Below are 22,241 nucleotides of genomic sequence, written 5' to 3' on the forward strand. Positions count from 1 at the left end.
CTGGGGTGTCCCAGACCTCCCACCCAGGCCCACTGTTGTGCCAAGAAACAGCCAGCTCTGATTTCTTTAAAACCATTTACTTACAAACTTTAATTCAGCAAAGGTCTGTGTGGTGAGATTGGGGAGAGGACATCCCCTGGAGTGGATGTAGGCCCCCGTTCCGGGGAGGGAAGCTGGTGGCCCAGTCGGCCAGAGGCAGGGCCCAGGGTCACCTCAGGTCCACAGGGCCTGCTGGTGGGCAGGTGCAGAGCTTATCTGCACAGAGCTGTTGGTTTCTGGGGCTGGGCCGGAAGGAGGCCAGCTCCAGTGATCTGGCCTGGGGCTGGAGGGTGTAGTTCAACAAGGGGGCGGACAGCAGAGGCTCAGTGAGATGGGCGCCATGCCTAACTCCCACAGACAGACAGCAGGGGTACTGGTTTAAGCTGGAGAAAGTCCATCTGGGCAAAGGAGTGGTGGGGTTGGTTTGCCAAGAAGAAGGCTTTGGCCTACTACTGTCCCCAGGGTGGAGACCCTAGGCAGGGGGGCCCAATCCCCAGGCCAGAGCTGTTTGGTCCATAGTCAAGCTCCCAGAGTTCAGCATCTGAAGCTCTGGCCAGCAGGCCCTGGGGCCCAGCTTTAAGGCATCAGAAGGCGAGGGGGCTGTGGCAGGGAGCCGGGGACCTAGAGCTGGGGTACAGGCCAGAGTGGGCAGGCAGAGGCAGGAGAACAGCCATGCCTGCAGCAGACACAGGGAAAGAGAAAAGGGCTGAGCTGTTTCAAACCGCAAAGTGTGGAATGAAGCCCAGACAGGCTGGGCCTTGAAGGAATCAGAGCTGGGGGTTGTCCTGGATGGTTTAAAAATTAAAAATTAGAAAAGGAAACAAAAGTCAATTGTCAAAGTTAAAAAAGGGGGACAGTCTCTGATCCTCACGGGAGGTCAGGGAAACCTCCAAGGCACTCAAAAGGCCAAAATACAGGAGTGACGAGGCAGGAGAGGACTCCTGGAGAGACGGTTACAGGCAGAGGACAGGAGACAGGGAGGGAGAGAGCAGGCCAGGCCCCCTCTCTTAAGGCTGCAGGGTTTCAGCTCCGGGAGCTGGCCAGAGGGGCACTGAGGCCCCTAGACGCCCCCACACTCCTTGGGCTCCTGAGGCTCCGCTGGTTGGTCAGTAAAGTCTTTCAGAGATTTTTCTATTACCGAAAGAAAGAAAATGTTTTAAAAAAACACAAAACAAAACACCAGAAAACCGAAAAGCGATTTGGTGCAGGTCCTCAGGCATCTCTGGTGCCAGCCCCTTAGAAAATTCTCTTCCGCTTCAGGTAGGAGTCCGCGTAGTGCCCGCCGAGGCCCTGGGAGTGCTGGCCCACGTAGCTGCCTTCGGGGCTGGGCTCAGGTGAGGGCAGCAGGTGGGCAAAGCTGCGTTTCTGGCCGCCCAGTGGGGTCTGGGGACAGAGGGCAGGGGGCAACGGGTCAGGGGCTGCCCGAGGATCAGGGCTCCCCAGCCCTGCATGTCCCCACCCCCTGCCCGTACCTTCAGCAGGTGGCTGTGACCATTGGGCCCAGGACCAAGACCCAGGAGCCCTTCTCCGGAGCCCAGTGGGGAGGAGCCGACAGCCTGGGAGAAATGAGAGAGGCAGGACGGGTCACTTCTTGGGGGCCACAGGGAACACCCCCAGAGGGAAGGTGAGGGGTTTCAGGTTCCAGTCTTGCCTCTGCCACTTACTAACTGTGAGACCTGGGGCAAATCACACCATTTCTCTGAGCCTCAGTTTCCTTATCTGTCAAATGGGACTAATACCACCCACCCCCTGGGCTGCTGGGGGAGGACATGAGGGAAGACTAGCATGGAGGGAGGACCACAGGCTGCTTCCACTCTGTCCTGAGCAGGACTGACCCCTGCCACTACCCCAACCTTGGCCTAGGCAGCGAAAATCAGAGACCCCTGGTGGCAGGTGCCTCCAAATCCTGGCTGTCCCAGGGGACCTGTCCTCAGCTGGGGAGGCTCCTTACCTTGTTGAGGTGGCTTTGCTTAAGGCCAGCCTGCAGGCCGCTGGTGAAGTAGGAGGTGGGCGAGCCCGAGTAAAAGTGAGAGAGGGGCCCGCCTCCGCCCCCACCACTCCGCTCGCCAAAGCCGCTGGGCGGGGGAGACATCTGCAGAGAAAGGGTCAGCTCACTAGAATAGGTGACTGTAGCATCTACTCCCTTGCATAGGATCCCCCCAAACAGCTCTGTGCTTTGCCCTAACTAGCTGTGGCCAGCAGGACTGAAGAGATCCCGCAAATAGCACAGCCCAGCAGCAGAGATGAACCGTCCCAGCCCATGGATGACCAAGGTATGTGAGTATGGCCATGTGCTCCACCGAGGCCCAGGAGAGCACCAGGTGACTTCAGGGGACCACCCATAGCCCCGCAGAATGGTGAGACATTATAAAATGCTTGCTGCTGTAGGCTAAGCAGTGGCATGGCTTGTTATGCGGCAAAGGCTGACTGCTACACCGGCAGGTAGGACACGCAGGGCAGCTCTTACCTTGTGCCGGCTGGGTCCGTGAGGCCCGAGGGCTGGCTCCCGTGGGTGGGAGAAGAGCCGCCGAGGTCCCACATCCTGAATGAAAGTGGGAGAAGCACAGTGGATCAGGCTGGCTGAACTCCATGGCATAGTGGTCACCAGGGAAGTTGTCCCCTACCATGCTGGGGCCAGGAGGAGGCAAACATGGCCTGTAAGGGCCGTGAGAGGCTGGGGAGCTGGAATGAGGCAGAATATGCTCCGTCCCAGGAGGTAGCTGCCCCTCGGCCCCAGCAGTGGCTGCTGTGAAGGTGCATGGCCCCAGCAAGGCCAGATGTTTGAAGTTCTCAAGGCAAGCTGGGAATCCATGCTGTGTGACTTCTCGAAATTCCTGTGTTGACATTTATTTTAGTTGTGATTTGTTTGAAGCCCTGTGTGGGACAAACATAACACAGGCGGCCTGTAGGCGGCCAGTTTGCAATTTCTGACCTGGAGGACATTGGGATCATAAAAGGACCAACTCTCCAGGGACAGAAACGAGAATCAAAGGCAGGAAAGATGGACAGAGCTGGGTAGGAGGCTGAGCTTGTCTCTAGGGGGACCGAGTACAGCCTAAGGCCTGTCGGGAGGGACACAAAGACTAACAGACAGATGTGGGCTGAGATCACCAGGTCCTGGGAACGGACAGACAAGCAGACAGACAAGAAGCAGGGTCAGACGTGCACAGACAGACGGACAGGAGGGGTAAGGGATGCAATGCATCTGGCACAGTCCCCGCTGGCTCGTGGCCTGGCAGTCAGTATTAGAGAAATACCAGTTTGGAGAATGGTTTGGTCTCAGGGGATGAAGGTCTACGCAGCCAGCCACTCACCAAAGGGTAGTCGAAGCCGTAGCTGTCGGGTAGCCCTGGTTCGGGGGGCAGGCGGGCGCTGGTGAGGGGGCTGAGCAGGCGGGACTTAAGCTGGAAGGCTTTGCTGCTGCTGCTGCTGCTACTGCTGCTGCCACCACTGCCGCCACCGCCAGGGGCTGGGGGGTTAGGCAGGGGGCCCTCAGCTGGGCGGCGGCTTCTCCCGGCGCCTCCCCAGCCCCGGGCCTCCTTACCCGCCAGGTTGCTGGCCGGGAGCAGGCTGTGTAGGTTCAGGTAGGGATTCAGGGGGATCCGGTAGTCCTTGGGAGGCTCCCCCAGCAGCGAGACCTGCGGCAGGAGGGCCGGATTCACGAGGGCCCCCGGCAGGGGGGCACCTGGCTGGGTGGGAGGCTGGGGTGGGTGGCTGGAGTGGTGGCAGGTGCAGAACGAGGCCTTACCCCAGGGGGCGTCGGCAGAGGCCCACTGTCTTTCTGGAGGCCCCTGAGGCCAGTGCCTCGGAGCCCTACGGGGGCTGGGGGAGGAGTGTGCTGGGTGGCTGGGGGACCCAGGCCCATGGCCTCCCGGTCACCCGCAGCGGGGCCAAGCAGTGGTGGCAACAGGGGTGGTGGCTTCCCTCGCCGGGGTGGCAGCTCCAGGGGCAGGCCCCCCCCTACGGAGAGAAGGAGGAGTTCAGTGGCCCGGCCACACAGGACCCCTCTTCCCAGGGCAACTAAGTATTGCCCACTGAACAAAGCTCATGGCCACTCCGTGAGGTGGGCACCCCACTGACAGATGAGGATGCTGAGACCCAAAGCGGCTGTGTCACTTGTCCAAGGCCACACAGCTGGGAACTTCCAACTCCAGTGGGGAAAAGGGGCTTGGGAGGGGCAGGGTGCTGGTGTCCGGAGAGACACGGGGCGGGGTCTATGTTACCTGCAGACAGCTCTCCCAGGAGGGGGGTGGCCGGCTGGGCGCCAGGCTGGAGGGTGCCCAGGGGTGAATCTCCTAGGATCCCGGGCTTCTGGGAACAGAGCACAGACAGCTGGAGACGGGGCAGGGTGGCCTGGGCAGCAGACAGGTGTCACCCAGAGTCTTGAGGGTCACCACACTCAGCATATCGAGAGTCTATGGCTAGTCCCAGGCAGACACACACACAGTGTTTGCCCATGCCTGTGACATGCCACCCATTGCCCATCTGGTCAGCCAGGCCACTGAGGGTCTCCTGCATGCCAGGGCCTGTCACCCCACACTGCCCATCAACGTCAGACACAGTGACAGTCCTTCTTAGGCACACACTCTCCAAAACCCAGCCCCTGGCAAATGGTCACACAGCATGGTGTAGGTGGTCTCAGTCACTTAGTCACACAAGGTCTGAACCCACAAGCTTCCACTTTGTCTGTTACCACTGAACACACCCATGTCACCAACTAGGCCTCAGGGAACCAAACCAGACAGGGTGGGGAATGGGTGCATCTGTGTCTGTATACGTGTACCCATACATGTATATCCACGTGTGTGCGTACTGAGGGGGCCAGCCTGGACTTTCTTCCCCAAGTGGCTCCTCTGCAGGGGAGACATCGAGCAGAGTCTATTCACAAACTGGTGCCCGGCAGTGGCACTCCCAGCCCACGCCCAGTCTCAGAATGTAAATGGGTGTGTGTCCAGGTCCCCTGACCCCGCCCCAGCCACCAAGGCCAGGGGCCCTCCCCAGAGCAGAGGGAAAGGCAAACCCTGGTGTGTGGGATTGGATGGGGTGAGTCAGCATCACCCTCATCCTGGGCCCCAGGGACAGCCAGAGGTCCCCCAATGCCACTGACGGCCACCCTTAGGCAGGCTAGCCGTGCTAGGAAGGGCCGTGTGGGTGTGGGGAGGGGCGACATTACCTTCTGGCTCTGGGTCTGCAGGGCGAGCTGCAGCAGTGCCGTGGACAGGGCTGGCCCACTGAGCAGGGGCATGGCCGGCGGGGCACCCAGGAGGCCTGCGGGGAGACATAAGGGAATGGGTGGTGGTCCCTGTGTCCCCCCACCATGAAACACAGCACCAAGTCTGTTGCCAGAGCAAGAAACTGAAGCTTTCAGGGGATAACAGATATGCCCACAAGAAGGGCTCAGAAGAGGCGGAGTCCACTCCAGGGAGGGATGGCCCCGTCCTCCCACCACCCGCCCTGGCTACGGGCTGCTCTGCTGTCCCTCAGGCCACCTCCATTCTCCTGAGCCCTGCCCAAGGGCTTCCTAGTGCCTGCTGCTGAAAGGAGCAGAATTCCAGGGAACATGGAGGACAGGGCTGCGGCCCCTGTTCTGAGCGCGCTGGGGGTCCCGCCTGGCCCCGCCTTACCCTGCTTGCCCCCTGCGCTGCCATGGAGCAGGGGGTTGAGCAGCAGCTGGAGGGAGGCGGACGGCCCCAGGTTGTTGAGCAGCTGCAGGATGTTGGGCTCAGGCAGGAGCCCCTTGCCCCGGTTGAGGGCCTGCGGGGAGGAATGGAGGGCAGCTCAGCGCTCTGCCCGGGGTCTCCCCATCCCCACCCTGGGGCACCCCCACCCGAGCACGCTCACCGTGGCCTGGGCAGCGATGAGTGCAGCCAGCATGCTGCGGCCGGGGGGCCCAGGGGCGCAGAAGGAGATGCGCAGGTGGCTGCCCCCCAGGGCCAGGCCATCGGCCCGCTGCTGCGCCTCCTCCGCCATCTCTGCCGACTCGTACTCCAGCACCGCAAAGCCCTTCAGCTGCCCGTCCTGGCCACAAGCCAGCTGTGGGGAGGAGGCAGGTGGGCATGAGTGCCAGGGTGGCAGTGACTGCACCACCCCGTGAAGTGACAACAGTAACCAAACGTGGCTCCTGATCATGACAGGGACCCTCCAGAGAGGGGGACCTTAGGACCAGGCACCATCCTGAGCCCTGTTCCTGCACCGGCTCATCTGATTTTCTCCATGGCCCTGGGAGGCTGCACCAGACTCATTTTCCAGAGCAGGCAACTGAGGCAGAGGGCAGCTCCCCCAAGGCCACACAGCGGCTGGGAGGGCAACACGACAGAGGAGGGACTTCCACCGGGATTCCAGAGCACACCGAGGTGCAAGGTGGGAGATAGGCAGGTGGCTCCGGAGCACCCCCTGACCACAAGGTGAGGACACTGCAGGCAGGGGTGGGAAGGGCACACAGCCTGTGGGTAAGGCAGGTGGCTTCCAAGCTTGGGTTCAAGGCTGCCGGTGCCAGGCAGGCAGTGGTCATGCAGCCAGGGAGCACTAAGGACAGAGGTATAGTCACGGCTAGGGTACGGGGGTCTCTCTGCCCCCTTGGCAGCAGCCACTTGGATCTTTGGGCCCACAGCCCCTTACCTGGACCCCTGAGGCCAGGTATGCTCCAGGACTGAGGTTTTGGGGAGACTGGAGGGGCAGAGTGCCGCACACAGCGAGTGTTATTTATGTACCAGGCACTCCCGACAGGGTCTGGGGCAGCTCCCCGTACCACAAACACATGAACCACACTAAACCGCAAGACCAAGATGTAAAGATCAAGGCCACAAGGGGCCCGCATTGGTTCAGGGCAGGTTTGGGGCTGCCATAAACTCAAGGGACAAAGCCCTTGGTTGTCAGGGCACTTTGGGTGCTGGAACTGTGGATGGGGGCTGTCCCACAGCAAGCAGAAATTCTGTGAGGGCACCCAGCCCAGGCCCTGCCTGGCACCGAGGGACCACGCTGCACACCCGAGGGCTGGGTGCCGCTGGCGTTGTCACCGCATGGCACAGGCAGGCATTTTCAGCGCCCTCATGAGGACATTGAGGCTCGGGGAGTGAGGGGGTCTCTTGTCCAGGCCACGGAGCTAGACCTGAGATCAGACAAGGTCAGGCAGATGCCCTTCATGGAACTGGCCACCTTGGGCGTGGTGATGGCTGTCCCAAGAAACAATGCTGTCTCTCCTGGTCTGAAGTGACAAGCGGATGGCTGGGTTGTGGTTCGGGACCAATGCCCCGTCCATCAGTAGGGGCTAGCATAGCATAGTGTCCATCAAATGGAACATGCCCAGCCACAAAAGAACTAAGAAAGCTCTTGTGCCTGAGCACGGAAACATGCCACAGAGCAGGTGGAGAAAGACCAAACCAGGCACAGCAGTATTTGGGTCAAAAAAAAGGGGACAGGCCGGGCACGGTGGCTCACGCCTGTAATCCTAGCACTCTGGGAGGCCAAGACGGGAGGATTGCTCGAGGTCAGGAGTTCGAGACCAGCCTGAGCAAGAGCAAGACCCCGTCTCTACTAAAAATAGAAAGAAATGATCTGGACAGCGAAAAATATATAGAAAACATTAGCCAGGCCTGGTGGCACATGCTTGTGGTCCCAGCTACTGGGGAGGCTGAGGCAGAAGGATTGCTTGAGCCCGGGAGTTTGAGGTTGCTGTGAGCTAGGCTGATGCCACGGAACTCTAGCCCGGGCAACAGAGCGAGACTGTGTCTCCAAAAAAAAAAAAAAAGGCAGGGGGGAAAGCCGGAAAGTACACAGCATATGTATTTTGAAGTGCACAAAACAATCTCATGGGTTGTTTTAAACAAGGAACATAGCAAACTTGAGGCCAGCAAGGAGGGAGCCTCACCTTTCCAGACACGCTGAATTCTGAAGTGAGACTGGACTGCCCATTCACAAAAATAAGTGCAAAAGGCTTTTTAGTAACACCCAAGGTCTTGTGAGACTTGCTTTATACATTTGCATGGTGAATATTTATAAGCAACTTTGTAATAAAATGAAGCAATTAAGACATGTCAATTTACCTATGAATAAATGGCGGAACGCACTGCAGTGGGTTTCTGTGGGTTTCCCCACGAGTCTCATCTTGATTATACAGAAAACAAACACCCTGCTCCCTGCCCGCCATGGGGACAGTAAACTCGCAGTTTGGCATCTAGCAATCTCAGGGGCCGGGGGTGCCTGACTGAAGCACCTGGGCCCTGAGGTCAGCTGTCCCACCTGGAATCCCAGCCCACCTCTTGCCGGCTGGCCAACCTGGCTGGTCACTACACTTTCATGTCCCTGTCCTCCTCTTTCCTCATCTGCAAAATGGGCGAGCAACTGGCCCTACCTCATAGGGCTGTTGTAAGGATTAAATAAGATGCTGAACAAGGGGTGGAGAAAGGAACACTCCTGTTCCAGGCAGTGGCCAAACCAGGCAGCGACGCTACACGACATGACCAGGCCTGGGCCCTGCACCCACTGAGCACCTGGCCAGGAAAAGTGTTGGCTCAGTTGGGCCGTGCATCTTCTGATAATCACGCCCATCTTACAGATGAACAGAGAAAGACTCAGAGCGGTCAAAGGGTGACCAAGGCCACATGGTTACTAAATAGGTATCACATTCAACCAGGACACTTAACGTGAGCTCCTCGGAGGCAAACTGCTTCAATGCCTAGTACTCAGCAGGTGCTCAATAAATGTCTGGTGGAGGGGTGGGGAACCTGTGGCCTTGGGGCCACATGTGGCCTTCTGGATCTTTGAGTGTGGCCTTTTGGCTGAATCCAAATTTTACAGAACAAACCCTTTTAATGATAATGCACCCTGTATCCTCCTGGACACAGGTGTGCGACAGCAGGTAGCAGAATGAATGGTAAGTGGGCAACTTTCCGAAAGACACCTAGTTTAAATGGGGCACCAACACCCCACTTACACAAGGCAGCCAGGACCTGCTCAAAGCTGCAGAGCTGGGGTCTGAGCCTAGGACTGTCCCATCCCAGCCCAAGCAGTGGCCTCCTCTCGGCTGGTCCAGGGCTTCGGATCTAGGCAGCAGCCTGCCCATCCTGGCTCTGCCAGGCCCTGGCTGTGTGACCCTGGGCATGTCACTCGACTCCTCTGTGCCTCGGTGTCCTAACCTGAAAATGGGGATGACACCTGCCTCTCCAGGTAGTTACAGGAGCAATTGCAGGTAATGTACTCAGGACCCACATGAGTGCCAAAGGACCCTTGCGGGTCTGTGGACAAGACCTTACCAGGCTATCAGAGAGCTGGGCCTGGCCTACCTTGCCCCACTGCACCAGTCACAGGGCAAGCAAGGTACACACAGAAGTGCCTGGCACATGTGGGTTGAATGAAGATGGGATTGTCTGGCCAACCCCAGTGAGGGCAGGTATTGAATCCCTACTGACAGAGAAGGGAAACTGAGGCTCGGGGCTGGAATCTGGCCAATCCCCACTTTCCTTTTTTTTTTTTTTAGAGATGGGGTATTGCTATGTTGCCCAGGCTGGTCTTGAACTCCTGGCCTCAAGCGATCCTCCCACCTCAGCCCCTCTGCAACACCTTCCTCAAAGCCTAGCCTGTGGTTGGGGGCTGGTAAGAACTCAACAAACATGTGGTGAGGGTATCAGCGAATGAGGGGTGAGCACGCCTTGAGATCGGCAATTATAAGGGCAGCCTTGCTGTGTCTGACTGGGCAGAGAGAGGCCTGAGGAGGCCCAGGGATTCACCCCCAGCTCTCTGGCTCAGATCCGGGCCCATCGCACCATGAGGCCTCTCTAGCAAGCACCCCATTCAAAGCTGTGTTGCTGCTGCTTTACTGAAAAGGGAACTAGGAGATCAGAAAAGGCAAGTGACTCCAAAGAACTTGCCTTTGGAGTCAAGTTCTTGACTTGAGGGGTGAGCACCTCTGAGGTGCTCTGGGCCTGGCATCTGCTCCCCAATGCCCTCCGCGCCGGGCACAGGGCTCACCTGGCAGAAGGTGGGTGCATGGATGGCAGATAGCGCCCGGCACAGGGCGTCCACGTCACTGAAGCCAGGTGGCAGGCGGTCGACACAGAGGCAGCGGGAGTGCAGCAGAGCAGGCGTCAGCTGCCCAGCATCTGTCCAGTGCACGTAGAGGGTACGCGAGCCCAGCGGCTTGCCCAGCAGGTCTGACTTGGCGCGGGCAGCTGAGTCCTTCTTCATGTACTCGGCAAAGCCATAGCCCTTGGAGTGGCCGGTGCGCTCGCTGTAGACCAGGAAGCAGCGCTCCAGGCTGCCAAAGGGCCGCACCAGCTCCTCGAACTGCTGCTGCGTGAGGCTGGGCGGCAGGTTGGCCACACACAGCAGGGCATCCGTGGGCTGCAGCTGCACCGACAGCTCGCGCTCCCGCAGGCGGCTCTGATGAAAAGCGCTGATGGCAGCCTCGGCCTGCTCCCCATTCAGCAGGGTCACGAAGGCTAAAGCGGCAGGAGGAGGGCAGCTCGGGGTCAGTGGGGCCCCGAGGGCCTGCTCCTCTACCCCACTGCCCTCAAAACTAGGTGTGATATCCCAATGCTGGACATCTCAGATGGTGACACCTTGGACACCACCCCGTATGAACAGTTGCCAGCCTTGAGCAACTCGCATGGGCGAGTCAGCCCACTCGCACACACAGCAGCGCTTGCCTGGCTCTGTCCTAAGAACTACGTGGGCAACTGAGGTGACACCAAGGGTGGTGGTTAAGCGTGTGGTCACTGAGCTTGGGTCTAAGTCCCAAACCTTAGGAGGCTTTGGGGGCCTCAGTTTCCTCATCTGTCAAATGGGCACAAGTTAGTCCTCACAACCATCATTTTGCCAGCGAGGAAACAGTGCCTCCTCGCCCAAGTGGAGTAGCTTGGACTTGAACCCTGGCAGTTGGGTTCAGAGATCAGATCCTGCTCTGAACACCCTCCACCACCTTTCCAGGGCACCTGTGCCCCTCGGCCCTGCTGCCATGTGCCGCTCCCAATTCCCCATCTACCCAGTGGCCACAGGAAGCTTTGTTCAAAATGATAAGCAGAAAGTGCTGCACCCCTGTCTGGTGGCTTCTCGTTGCAGCGTCCAGTAGAGCCTGTGTGGGCTCGCTCAACACTGTTTCCTGGGCCATGCCAGGCACACTTCATCCGGGGCCTTTGCAGCTACTGTTCTCTGAGTGTGGAACACTGAGCACCACCTCTTTACCTGGTTAACCCTGGCCCACATGTCAGCTCTGACCTCAAAGGTCACTTCCCCATGAAGCCTACCCTGACTGCTCCTGCTTCAGATCCCAGCTCTGTGCTCCTTCAAGACCATTTCACCTTCACACTTGGAGTTGTCTGAATACCATCCTCCTCCCCAGACTAGACCATCTCTGTCTGGTTCACCACTGTGTCCCTGGTACCTAGCACATAGGAGGCACTAAATAAATACTTGCTGAAAGACTGTGTGAACAAAAGTGTCACTCAATATCTGCATCCCTGATGTGTGGTACCTACCTAGGTGCTCAGTAAACATGTGACTTACTGACTGCTTCTTTCTTTCTTTGTTTTTCTTTCTGTTTTCTTTTTTTTAGAGACACGGTCTCACTCTGCCGCCCATGCTGAAGTGCAGTGGTGTGATCACAGCTCATTGCAACCTTGAACTCCTGGGCTCAAGGGACCCTCCTGCCTGAGCCTCCCGAGTAGCTGGCACTACAGGTGCACCCTACCATGCTCAGGGTCTTGCTATATAGCCCAGGCTGAGCTGGTCTTGAACTCCTGGCCTCAAGTGATCCTCTTGTCTTGGCCTCCCAAAGTACTGGGATTACAGGTATGAGCCATTGCATCCGGCCTTCCTGCCACTGTTTACTAAGCACCTACTATGTGCCAAGTACCCAAAGCCTTTTAGGCATTTTAATGTGTTTGGTTCTATGGCCAACTCAAGCAGGTACAACACATGTTATGGTCACAGTCAATTTGCTGGTGAGCAAATGGAGCCTCTGGAAGGGTAAACCACTTCCCCAGGACAAAGCAGGATGTGAATTCTAGGTCTGTTTGCCAAGACCTTAACCACTACTAGCTCTCCGAGGGGTACCTGTCCTTAGCTCCTTCTCACCCATGTTACAGATTGCAAGCAAAGGCCCTGGAAGGTCTAATGCCGGCACAATGCCTGGTGGGCACTGACATCCACCAGGGGCCAAGACCTGTCCCCGTTGTAATGGAGCTGACCACTCCAGGCAGAAGGTAGACAGGAGAGCCAGCAACCACAGCCCAGAGTGGTCAATGCTCTGAAAGGCAGCTGCCTGCTGAAACCTGGGTGGGGCCTGGATGGAAGAGGGGACAGCCTGGAATCTTATGGGTGGCCAAGGAGATGGTGAGGCTGGGGCACATGTTGGGAGGAGCCGCAGACAGATTGTGAGGAAAGAGGATAACGGTGAGTGTCAGGATCAGGTTTAATCGGGTTGGCAGTGGTATCGGAGCTGGCTTCCTGGGGAAGGGCAAGTAGCGGCATGAAATCACATTGGCCTAGAGGCCGGAGGAAGGCAGCCATTTAGGCAAAGACAGAGGGGCACAGCCCAGGTGGAAGCCAAGGGTGTGGAAGGCTTCAAAGGGAAGACTACACAGGATGGGGCCAGTAATGTGGGAAGAGGGTGAGCCCTATGCCAAGGTATCTGGCCGCGCAGCCTAGAGAACATGAAGGCTGCCCCAAGATGGGCACCCAGGACCAGAGACAGATTGAGGCAACCTACTGCGCAGCCTGGGGACGATACCAGGTCCCTAGGAGAGGAGACACTGAGCCGGGACCCTCCCGTCTTCGAGGACTGTCACCCCCTGCCCTGGTCCACCCCACGGCCCCACAAACCTGTCCCTTTGTATTTGTCCACAAAACAGTACTTGAGCTCATAGTCGCTGAGCAGGTCGTGCACTTCCTGCGGGGACAGAAGACAAAGGACCAGGAGTCACCAGAGACTACAGGGAGCAACCCAGTGCCACCTTCACGTGGACCAGCTATGAAGGCAGGTCACTTACCACCCCCCTATTACAAACGGGGAAACCGAGGCTTACAGCAGTTATTTGCCCAAGGCCATTCAGCAGGCCAGACCCAACATGGCTGCAGGCCCTGTGCTATTAACCAACACAACACACTCTTAGAGAATATGCCTTTAGGGAACCCACGTCACCTGTCTGAACCTTCTTTTGCAAGACTGTTTCCAACAACTCTACAAGTGAAGTATTAATGAACCCATTTTGTATATGAGGAAATGGAGGGTAGAGAGGTGAAGGGACCTGTTAAAGGTCATGCAGTAGGTAAGGGCAGTGGCGGGAATGCTACCCAGGGGAACCTGACTGCAGTACTTAATAAGCCCACATTGTGTGGATTCACATACGTCCTAATTCTCTCCTGCTGACAGGACCACCCTCTCGCAAGCCAGCTTTCAGAGCAAGGCGCTGAGGCCTGCTTGTGTGAGATACGCTGTGCACTTCGCCAGAGAGGCAGTGTGTTCCCAGCCGAGAGAGTGCAGGCACCAAGAGGAGGACTGGCTCCAGAAACAAATCAGATTGTGCTTGGTGGTGCCTGCCCCTGGTCTGTCCCCACATCAAGCCCCTTCCAACACTCCTGGGGCCCTATCCATGGGCATGTGCCCACCCATGGGCAGGAAGGACCAGTGGCAAGTGTGCTGGTGGGCCAGAGAGCTGGGATTCTCAGCAGTAGATAGACAGAACCCATTCCGCCGCCACAGGGCAGGGCAGCATAGATGCCACTTCCCTGAGTCCAAAGAGCACTGGAAAGCCTTGCTGGACGTAGGCCCCAGGAGAAGGGCCCTCCTGGCAGGCAGATTGGCCAACGGGGTGCTCCACAAAACCCAGGCCCCCTTTCCTTTCTGTAGGTCTGTGGGCTGGTGGCAGGAGACCCAATTTTTCCAAATTATTCCTGGGGTTTTGGGGGATAAGACCTTAGGGGCTGCCGTAACTTCCGGATCTACCTCTGAGAGGAGTGAATAAACGCGTGATATGAGGGGCATGCTCCAGACACCCCTGAAACTTCTGGATATGAGGTCCCATCACCCCATGATACAGGGGGTGGGGATAAGCACGAGAAAGGGCAACTGGTGTCCCAATCTAGAGGCCCATTCACAACCCCCAAAAAGGGCCAAAGCTGCCCGCCACCTCCCATTCCCCGCCCCCTTCAATCACTTGGTCTCGCCCAAGCCTGTGGTCGCCCCTAGCAACGTTCTCCAGCCCAAAGTTGGTTTCTCCCTTCATCATCAACCCCCCCCCCCACATCCCGCTCTTGGTCTCTCCCGATCCCGCGTGGATCCCGCGCCCCCGCCAACGACCCCCGGGCACGTCAACGTTGGTGTGGCCCTGTTCCCCCCGCGCACGCGCACGGTGGTATTTCCCGCCACGCTCCCACACCGCCCCCCCCATACCTGGTTGGTCACGTCCCCCGGGAGGCCCCGGATCAGTATCTTGCGGCGGTTACGAAACTGGCGCTCGGTGTGTTCCAGGCGCTTCCGGATCTCTTCTGGATCTAGCGGCGGCAACTCTTCTTCGGGCGCCCGGCGCTCCGCGGCATCACCAGCTTCAACCTCGGCCCCAGGCTCCGGGCTCAGCGGGGCCCGGTGAGTAACGGACACGTCGGCCGCCATCTTGGGAAACCCGGCGCCTTCTGGGACCAGCGAGCCGGGGCGGAGCGGCATAGAGCGGCAACGTAGGAACGCCCTCCGATTGGCTGAGAGAAGCCCCACCTCCCTCCCGACCCCCTCAGCCCATTGGCTAAGGCTCAGCCCGCCTCTCAAGAGTTCAAGCCGCGTCTGGGCGCCACAGACTCCGCCCCTTTCCGCAGCAGCGGCGGTACGCGGTGGGTCTCGCAGCGCAGTGGGACGGCCCCGCAGCGCAGGTGGAACCAAGCTACACACTACCGAGTCTGGGGGCTTTATTGGTTGGGGAATCAGGGGGTACAGCCAAAGCCCCACCGACTTTGGCCCAAGGTGTCAGCGTCCTGCAGCTCAGGACGGTTCTTCCGCCACGGCCTCCTTGGGCCGCATAGACGTGAGGGGCAGCGAGGAGCTCTCCTGATTCACCTTGTAGTTGCCTCTCCGCTTCGCCCCGTAGAGGTATTTTAAGGCCACTGTGACAGTCACCAAGCCCACGATCACTAACACCGCCATGAAGATGGTGACGAAGGGGTGGTTCCGACCTGTGCAGAGAAAGCGCGGAGTAAATACCCACGCCCCAGCCCGTTCTGGACTTGCCTGTCCAGACCCGTGACCCCGCCTTGGCTCACCCTGAACGTCCATCACCACCACCAGGGTGTACGTGCCCCGTGAGCTGGCCGCTTGGCAGTGATAAGTGCCATTATATCTTAACTTGACGAAGACTGGGATCCCAATGGGCACCTCAAGGTTCGAGTCTTTCTGCAAACAGTGTAGCTGCGGGGCTGGGTTGCCCCGGGCCTGGCACTGCAGGACCTGCTTCGTTTTCTCTTTCCATTTCAAGCGCTCGGGACAATTGGCTCGGTCGATCTTGGGACCATCTGTGGAATCACAATGTGATCAGACACACTCAACACACCAGAGGCACAGTGAGGCAAAGGAATGTCCAATCTTTCCAGGGCAGGGTTCAAGGGATTAAAGGTCAGAGTGACCAACTCACACAGGACACGCAGCTGGACGCTTGTGTTCCTCTTGAAGATCTCCCCATCCACCTCGAGAATGGCACTGCAGAAGAAGTTGCGCTGGTCGTCGATCTCGGTAGCATTTAGTTGAAGCTGGGCGGGCTGTCCTGGGGCTGCAGCCGAAACCCCGTCCAGCAAGACGTTGACTCGGGCCCCGGCCATGCAAGTCACGGTCACTATTGACCCCTCGGGGGCGCTGGACTCGCTCAGGTTCAGAATGGGCCCTAGGAAGCCTAAGGGCAAGACATTGCGCAGGAGCTTACAGACCAGGACCCTCCTGAGAGTCAGGCTGCGCCCTCCCGGGCTTCTTTCTTCTGGGGGTATCCGGGCCACGCCTTTAGGCTTCTCAAGCCACCCCCTCCCTCTTTGTGGGCCTTGTCCTACTTGGGGTGCTCCCAACCCACATTGCAAGTTCTATTGGGCAGCTCAGGCCCTGCCTTTTCGGTTACTCTCCGCCCGTCACCCCCTCCCCCCCCACTGCTGAGACCCCGTCCCCTCTTACTAAAGACTGTCAGGTTCTCGCGGGACTCTCGAGTCTCGCCCCCCAATGTCACGTTGCAGACAATTTCCTGGGAACCTTCCTGATCTGCCCGTGCTGTGACTGTGGTTCTGGCCATGAGCCTGTCGCCGTGCCTTGTGACTGCAGGATTCAGCATCTGGTCCCCCAGTGCCAGTTGGACCTGGGCCTCAGAGGATGGAAACAGCCCATCCAGGGTGCAGGTGACCTGCCTGGAGGTTCCCACCTCCAAGGACCGGGGAGCCACGAGGTGAGGGAGAGTCCCGGGCAGGGCTGGGGAGAAGGGTACGAGTGAGCAGGAGGAGGCCTCACACAACCACAGATGCTGTTTTCCTCAGCACACCTCATCCCCCCAGCCAGGGTCCTCGTCCCAGGATAGCTTGAGGCCTGGGTCACCTCTTTCTCAGGACACACTCGCAGGGCCATGAACACACATTCTCAAAAGCTCCCAAACAGCATGAGCCTCCCTTCTGGGACCACCTGACCAAATGGCCAGGGGCATGCCTTCCCAGGAGCACCCCCTCCCCTAGCTTAGCTCATCACCCACCATCTGAAGCCCCTTCCCTCACCGAAGGTTCGGAGCTGGTGGGGGGCTGAGGTGTTCTCAAACAGCCCCAGCCCTTGGGGCCGCAGATCCAGTTCTGTGTGGCATGAGAAACTGGCGCCATGGTCACTTCTGCTCGCCAGCACCGTGGCTGTGACCTCGACCTCGACCTGGGCAGGCTCCCCAGCCACCCGCTGCCGGCTCAGCTCCTCCTCCCCACGGAGAAACACCACTGTGAGTTGAGACCGGGGCGCCCCGCCGGCCACCTGGCAGCGCAGGGTGAGGTTCTTGCCCACAGGCTGCCAGGGGGGCAGGGGTGCCAGCTCCACCTGATCCGGGAACCCTGGGGGAGGGAAGAGGGAATGGCACTTGTCACCTGGCCCTGCAACCCCCACCACAGGGACAGGGGAAGACACAGGGAGGCTGTGTGCAGAACTGTGAGCTTTGAGTTAATAAACATGTAGGGCTTAGAACTGTTCAAGTACCAGTGTTTATTATTTCCTGTGTTCTCAGACACCTTGCTAGGTGCTAAAATAAAAGGAAAATCTTCTGTTACCAAAGATGTCACAGTTGGCCAGGCACAGTGGCTCACGCCTGTAATCCTAGCACTCTGAGAGGCCGAGGCGGGCGGATCGTTTGAGCTCAGGAGTTTGAGACCAGCCTGAGCAAGAGTGAGACCCCGTCTCTACTAAAAAAATAGAAAGAAATTAGCTGGACAACTAAAAACATATAGAAAAAATTAGCCGGGCATGGTGGCGCATGCCTGTAGTCCCAGCTACTCGGGAGGCTGAGGCAGTAGGATCGCTTGAGCCCAGGAGTTTGAGGTTGCTGTGAGCTAGGTTGATGCCACGGCACTCACTCTAGCCTGGGCAACAGAGTGAGACTCTGTCTCAAAATAAATAAATAAATAAATAAATAAAAAACAAAGATGTCACAGTTAAGAGAAAAAAAAAAGGAAAGGGGATGAACTTTTATGACCATTTATGATACTAATATTAATCATAAAAGTTCCTGTTTATCTAGAACTTTCTCTACAAGACAGTCATCCATCTTCATGCACACAGCATCCTCATGAAATTTCTATTTTTCTCTTTTATGGAAAGAAGAACATAGCAGCCCAGAGAGGTGAGGTGATTTGCCCAAGGACACACAGCAAGGAAGTAGCAGAACCCTGGCTAGAGTGTGGGTCTCCAAACAACTGCCTCGTTGATGTCATGTCTAGGGACTCCCTTGGACCCTCCTCCCAGCTTCTGGCCTGGAGTTTTGACTCACCCTGTCCCAGAAGTTGGTTCAGCTCTCTGCAATCAGTCCCAGCCACTCAAAGCTTTCCCTGTCCACCTGCCATGTGACAGCTTCTCAGGGTGTTCTGGCATAGTCATGGGGGACTCACACCCCCAAGCTGGGTCCTCTGCTGCAAAACCCCAGGCCTCCTTGGGAAGCATCTTTTCACCCTTGACAGCCTTGGTCTAGAGCTGTGACACAGAGACCTACAGACTGGCTGCTGTGAAAGATATTTAACATCTTAATATTTATAATCGTAGAATATTTAACAAGGAGGAACCCACCTTAAACTCAGGTACTACTGGTCAGGGACAGTGGTATACTGCTAAATGGTGGTCATGCCAGTGACCAGGATCTCAAGGTTGGGTGGGAAGGAGGAGCCCCAATTTACAGCAGTTGCCAATTCCTGTGGTGTAAATACTGCCTCCATAGGTGATTTCAGTGTTGAGGGAGAGTTGGAAAGAGATGACACCCAGCCCTGGACAGAAACTTCCCAGTGAGTGTCAGCGGGGGGCTACACACCCAGGTCACAGTCACAGTGAATCTTACAAACACACAGAGACATACACAGATACACTCATCAGCAAACACATCCATACACACGGATGTGCACGTCCAGGTCTGGGCTCTGAGTCAAAACGCTGGTACATTCCTGCAAACTCAGGGTCCCCATTGCCCCAAGCCATTAGCCATCTGTCCCTACCACTGCCCGAGGTCAGTGCCACCTGCAGGCACATCTACTCACGGTACACAGTGATGTTAGAGGAGCTTATCATCTGGAAGCCATTGCAGAACCCGGCGCAGAGGACTCGACTGTCACTAGTCACGTTGATGAGCTGGAAGGCTGCCCAGCCCGGGCCAGCGCCCACTGGCTTCTTCAACAGGGATGTCTCCAGAATGATGAGCTTCGGATCGGGACATTCGGTACTGCAATTCACCACCAGGGACCCGCCAGCAGGAAGCACCGGGTCTTGGGGCTGCACTCGCAGCAGGAACTGCTGCCCCTGGGAACCTTTGGGAACATGGAGAATTTCCACTGGTTGTTCTGGGGACCCCTGACCCACCCATCAGCAGGCCCCACCATTCGACCCCTCCTGTAGCTGAGATATAATGGCCCCTGCCCTCGTGATGCTGCCAGTACAGTGGGAAAGACAGAGAATCCGTCAGGGATGGGGGAGGGCTCAGAGGGAGGCCCGAGGTGGCTCCAATCCAACACAGAGGAGATGAGTCAAGGAAGGCTTCCTGGAGGAGGTGTCCACATCCACGGGTTTTGAAGGCTAAGTCAGAGTTAGCCAAGTGAAGGAGAAGAGTGGTCTGGGCAAAGGGAACCGCATAGGCAAAGATCAGGGGTCCAGGTGGAGCAGGAGAGGAGAGAGAGAGAGAGAGAGAGCCCAAGCGTGTGTGTGTGTGTGTGTGTGTGTGTGTGTGTGTGTGTGTGTGTGTGTGTGTGTGTGTGTGTGTGTGTGTTGCGGTGGGGGGCTTGACCATCTGAAGGCTGAGCTAAGGAGCCAGAACTTTCTCCCCAGGAAGCTGAGACAGTGGCCAGGGCTGCAGGATATGGGGAGCTTCACTTTCTCCGTTCCCCCACCCCCTGCCCATCCCCCAAACTCAGCCCTCCCCAGGTTGACCGGTCTCACCTGGGGACAGCACACAGCAGACCAGCAGCAGGAAGAGAAGCAGAGTCTGGCAGGTCCCAGGCAGTGGCCTGGAGGGCACCATGGTGGCCAGCCTGAGGCAGGAAAGTGCCTTCAGGAGGTGCCCTGTAGGGCAGGGGTGAGGCGGGGCCACCCAAGGGGAAGGAAGCACAGTGGTTGAGATTGCAGAAGCCAGGGGGGCTGTACCTTGCCCAGGCCTGGTGGGGAGGGGGGATGCTCTGACCCTGAGGGCCTGGGGGGGACACAGGCGGGGCACAGCAAGATGGCTGACACCCCTGGGTCTCCACCAAGGGTAGGGCAGCCCTCCGTGCACTGCTGACACCCCACCCCTTGGACTCTCAGGAAATGCTGACACAATTGGCTTCCTTTGTTCTCAAGCACTGAGGCCTTGGGGTGGGGGGAATGAGATACCTCCTTCCGGGTGAACTTAGGTGTGGGGGAGAAAGGAAGTTAACAGGGGACCTGCAGCACTGTCCTTAAGGCAATAAGGGAGGATTTCAAGGCAACGTTTTAAGGGGGCCAAGATGAGGAGGACTTCTAGGCACAGCCTCGAGAGTTTTTGGGGGGTGGAAGCTGGACATGCTGGCTGACACCTGTAATCCCAGCTGTTCAGGAGGCTGCGACAGGAGGATCGCTTGAGCCCAGAGTTTGAGACCAGTCTGGGTAACATAGTGAGACCCCTGTCTTAAAAAATAAATAATTAAAAAGTGGTTAAAATGGTAAAATCTATGTTATATATACTTTACCATAATAAGAAAATGATAGCCCAGCCCGAGCAACATAGCAAGACCCTATTTCTACAAAAAATAAAATAATTGAGCCAAGCATGAGGGCTCACACCTGTGGTCCCAGCACTTTGGGAGGCTGAGGTGGGAGGATCGCTTGAGGCCAAGAGTTCCCGACCAGCCTGGGCAATATGGTAAGGCCGAAGCTCTACAAAAATATAAAATAATTTAGCCAGGCATGGTGGTGCATGCCTGTAGTCCCAGCTACTCAGGAGGCTGAGGCAGGAGGATGGCTTGAGCCCAGGAGTTGGAGGTTGCAGTGAGCTATGATGACACCACTGCACTCTAGCCTGGGCAACAGAGTGAGATCCTGTCTCAAAAAAAAAAAAAAAAATAGACAGCCATCTATTTTGATTTGTATCCAAAGAGACAGATTTAGGGACAGGCAAACCAATGGACAGATATAATATAATAAAGCACATGTAGCAACATGGTCATTATAGAATGTTGGGCGTTCACCACACAATTCTTACAATTTGAAAAACTTTTTTTTAAATGTTGGAAAATACAAACAGTGTCCCTAATGGATCTTGGTGGCTGCTCATGTCAAGGAAAGACAAGGAGGACTTGTGTGCTTCCTGCTAAGAGCATGAAGGAATCTTTCCAACAAAATCAAAACTGAACCTGTTTACGGTCAATCGAGTTCCACTGGATAGAGGAATGTGTTAAACAGAACCACAAAGATGACATCAGATTGGTAAAGTCTACCAGACACACAGCCTGGTTTCATCAACAAATATATTGTAAGAGGGGAAAGGGAGAGGAAGGGAACACCAGAGGCTAAAAGAGATTTAAAGAAAACTGGCCTTAATTAAATGCAATTGTGGACCTTGTTGAACACACTGTAAGCAAACAAAACACAAATATTTAAGAGTCAATGGAGGAAATCTAAACACTCACAGCCTACACAGTGAGATTGAAGAATTATCGGGCTTTTTTGGTGTGATAGTGACACTGTGGTTATTGTTTGTGGTTACATCTTTTTGAGATACACATCAAAGTTTTTATAGATGAAAACATATGTTTGAGTGACGGATATGCCACTTTACCCTGATTCAGTACCAATCAGGGTGTATGTACAAAAATAAGTACCCCCAAAATATGTACGACTATTATATATCAATAAAAAATACATAGAAGAAAGTCCTAAATCCAGACTTTATACACATTTATCCGTATTTTTACAAAGTAAATAAAATTCACCTATAATCACCCCACTTAAACATAACCACTAGTAATATGTTGGCATATATTCTTCCCGTAGGTTTTTTCTATGCAATATGTATATTTTTACAATAGGGATCGTTAAAAAAATGATTATGTTTGCAATTGGCTTCAAAATCATCCAGTTGTAGGGGTGGGTGGAGGGGGTAAAGTTGAAACAAGACTGGCCATGGGTGTTGAAAACTGTCCACACTGCCTGGTGAAAACTGTCCACGCTGCCTGGTGGTTAAGTGTAAGTTAGTTACGTTACTCTGTCTAGTTTTGAATAATGTTGCTAAACGGTCGATAATAAAAGGTTTATTATAATAATAAAAGGTAGATGTTTATAACGGCTTTATTCATAGTAATTTCCAAAATTTTGAAGCAACCAAGATGTCTTCCAGAAGGTGAGTGGATACCTAAACCATGGCACATTCAGACAGTGGAACACTATTCAGCGTTAAAAAGAAATGAGTTATCAAGTCATGGAAAGACGTGGAGGCATCATCAATGCATATCACTAAGCGGAAGCGGCCAATCAGAAAAGGCTACACGGTGTATGATTCCAACTACATGACATTCTG

General features: G+C 56.2%; 2 protein-coding genes across 3 annotated transcripts; both read right to left on the reverse strand.

The window, feature by feature from the left end:
• Nucleotides 1-58: 58 nt before the first annotated feature.
• On the reverse strand, nucleotides 59-14,695 carry RAVER1 (ribonucleoprotein, PTB binding 1). 2 transcript variants are annotated; one of them, XM_045545525.1, is made up of 14 exons: nucleotides 14,426-14,695; nucleotides 12,856-12,922; nucleotides 10,006-10,475; nucleotides 5,881-6,072; nucleotides 5,664-5,793; nucleotides 5,213-5,307; nucleotides 4,263-4,350; nucleotides 3,788-3,999; nucleotides 3,584-3,677; nucleotides 3,354-3,508; nucleotides 2,507-2,581; nucleotides 1,991-2,131; nucleotides 1,512-1,595; nucleotides 59-1,422 (listed from the first exon to the last, which is right to left on the reverse strand). In XM_045545525.1, exons 1-14 carry the CDS (start codon nucleotides 14,693-14,695, stop codon nucleotides 1,276-1,278), a joined length of 2,220 nt encoding a protein of 739 aa, XP_045401481.1. In that variant the 3' UTR covers nucleotides 59-1,275. The 2 variants fall into 2 exon arrangements, with proteins under 2 accessions (XP_045401481.1, XP_045401473.1); XM_045545517.1 differs by having other exon boundaries at nucleotides 3,354-3,677.
• Nucleotides 14,696-14,914: 219 nt separating this feature from the next.
• On the reverse strand, nucleotides 14,915-20,000 carry ICAM3 (intercellular adhesion molecule 3). Its single transcript, XM_045545537.1, has 7 exons — nucleotides 19,652-20,000; nucleotides 18,760-19,026; nucleotides 16,759-17,076; nucleotides 16,175-16,462; nucleotides 15,651-15,905; nucleotides 15,283-15,531; nucleotides 14,915-15,195 (listed from the first exon to the last, which is right to left on the reverse strand). The coding sequence occupies exons 1-7, from the start codon at nucleotides 19,731-19,733 to the stop codon at nucleotides 15,005-15,007; spliced, it is 1,650 nt and encodes a 549-aa protein (XP_045401493.1). The 5' UTR covers nucleotides 19,734-20,000; the 3' UTR covers nucleotides 14,915-15,004.
• Between the last annotated feature and the right edge of the window lie 2,241 nt (nucleotides 20,001-22,241).

This window comes from Lemur catta, chromosome 1 (assembly GCF_020740605.2).
Source record: "Lemur catta isolate mLemCat1 chromosome 1, mLemCat1.pri, whole genome shotgun sequence".
Classification (NCBI taxonomy): Eukaryota; Metazoa; Chordata; class Mammalia; order Primates; family Lemuridae; genus Lemur; species Lemur catta.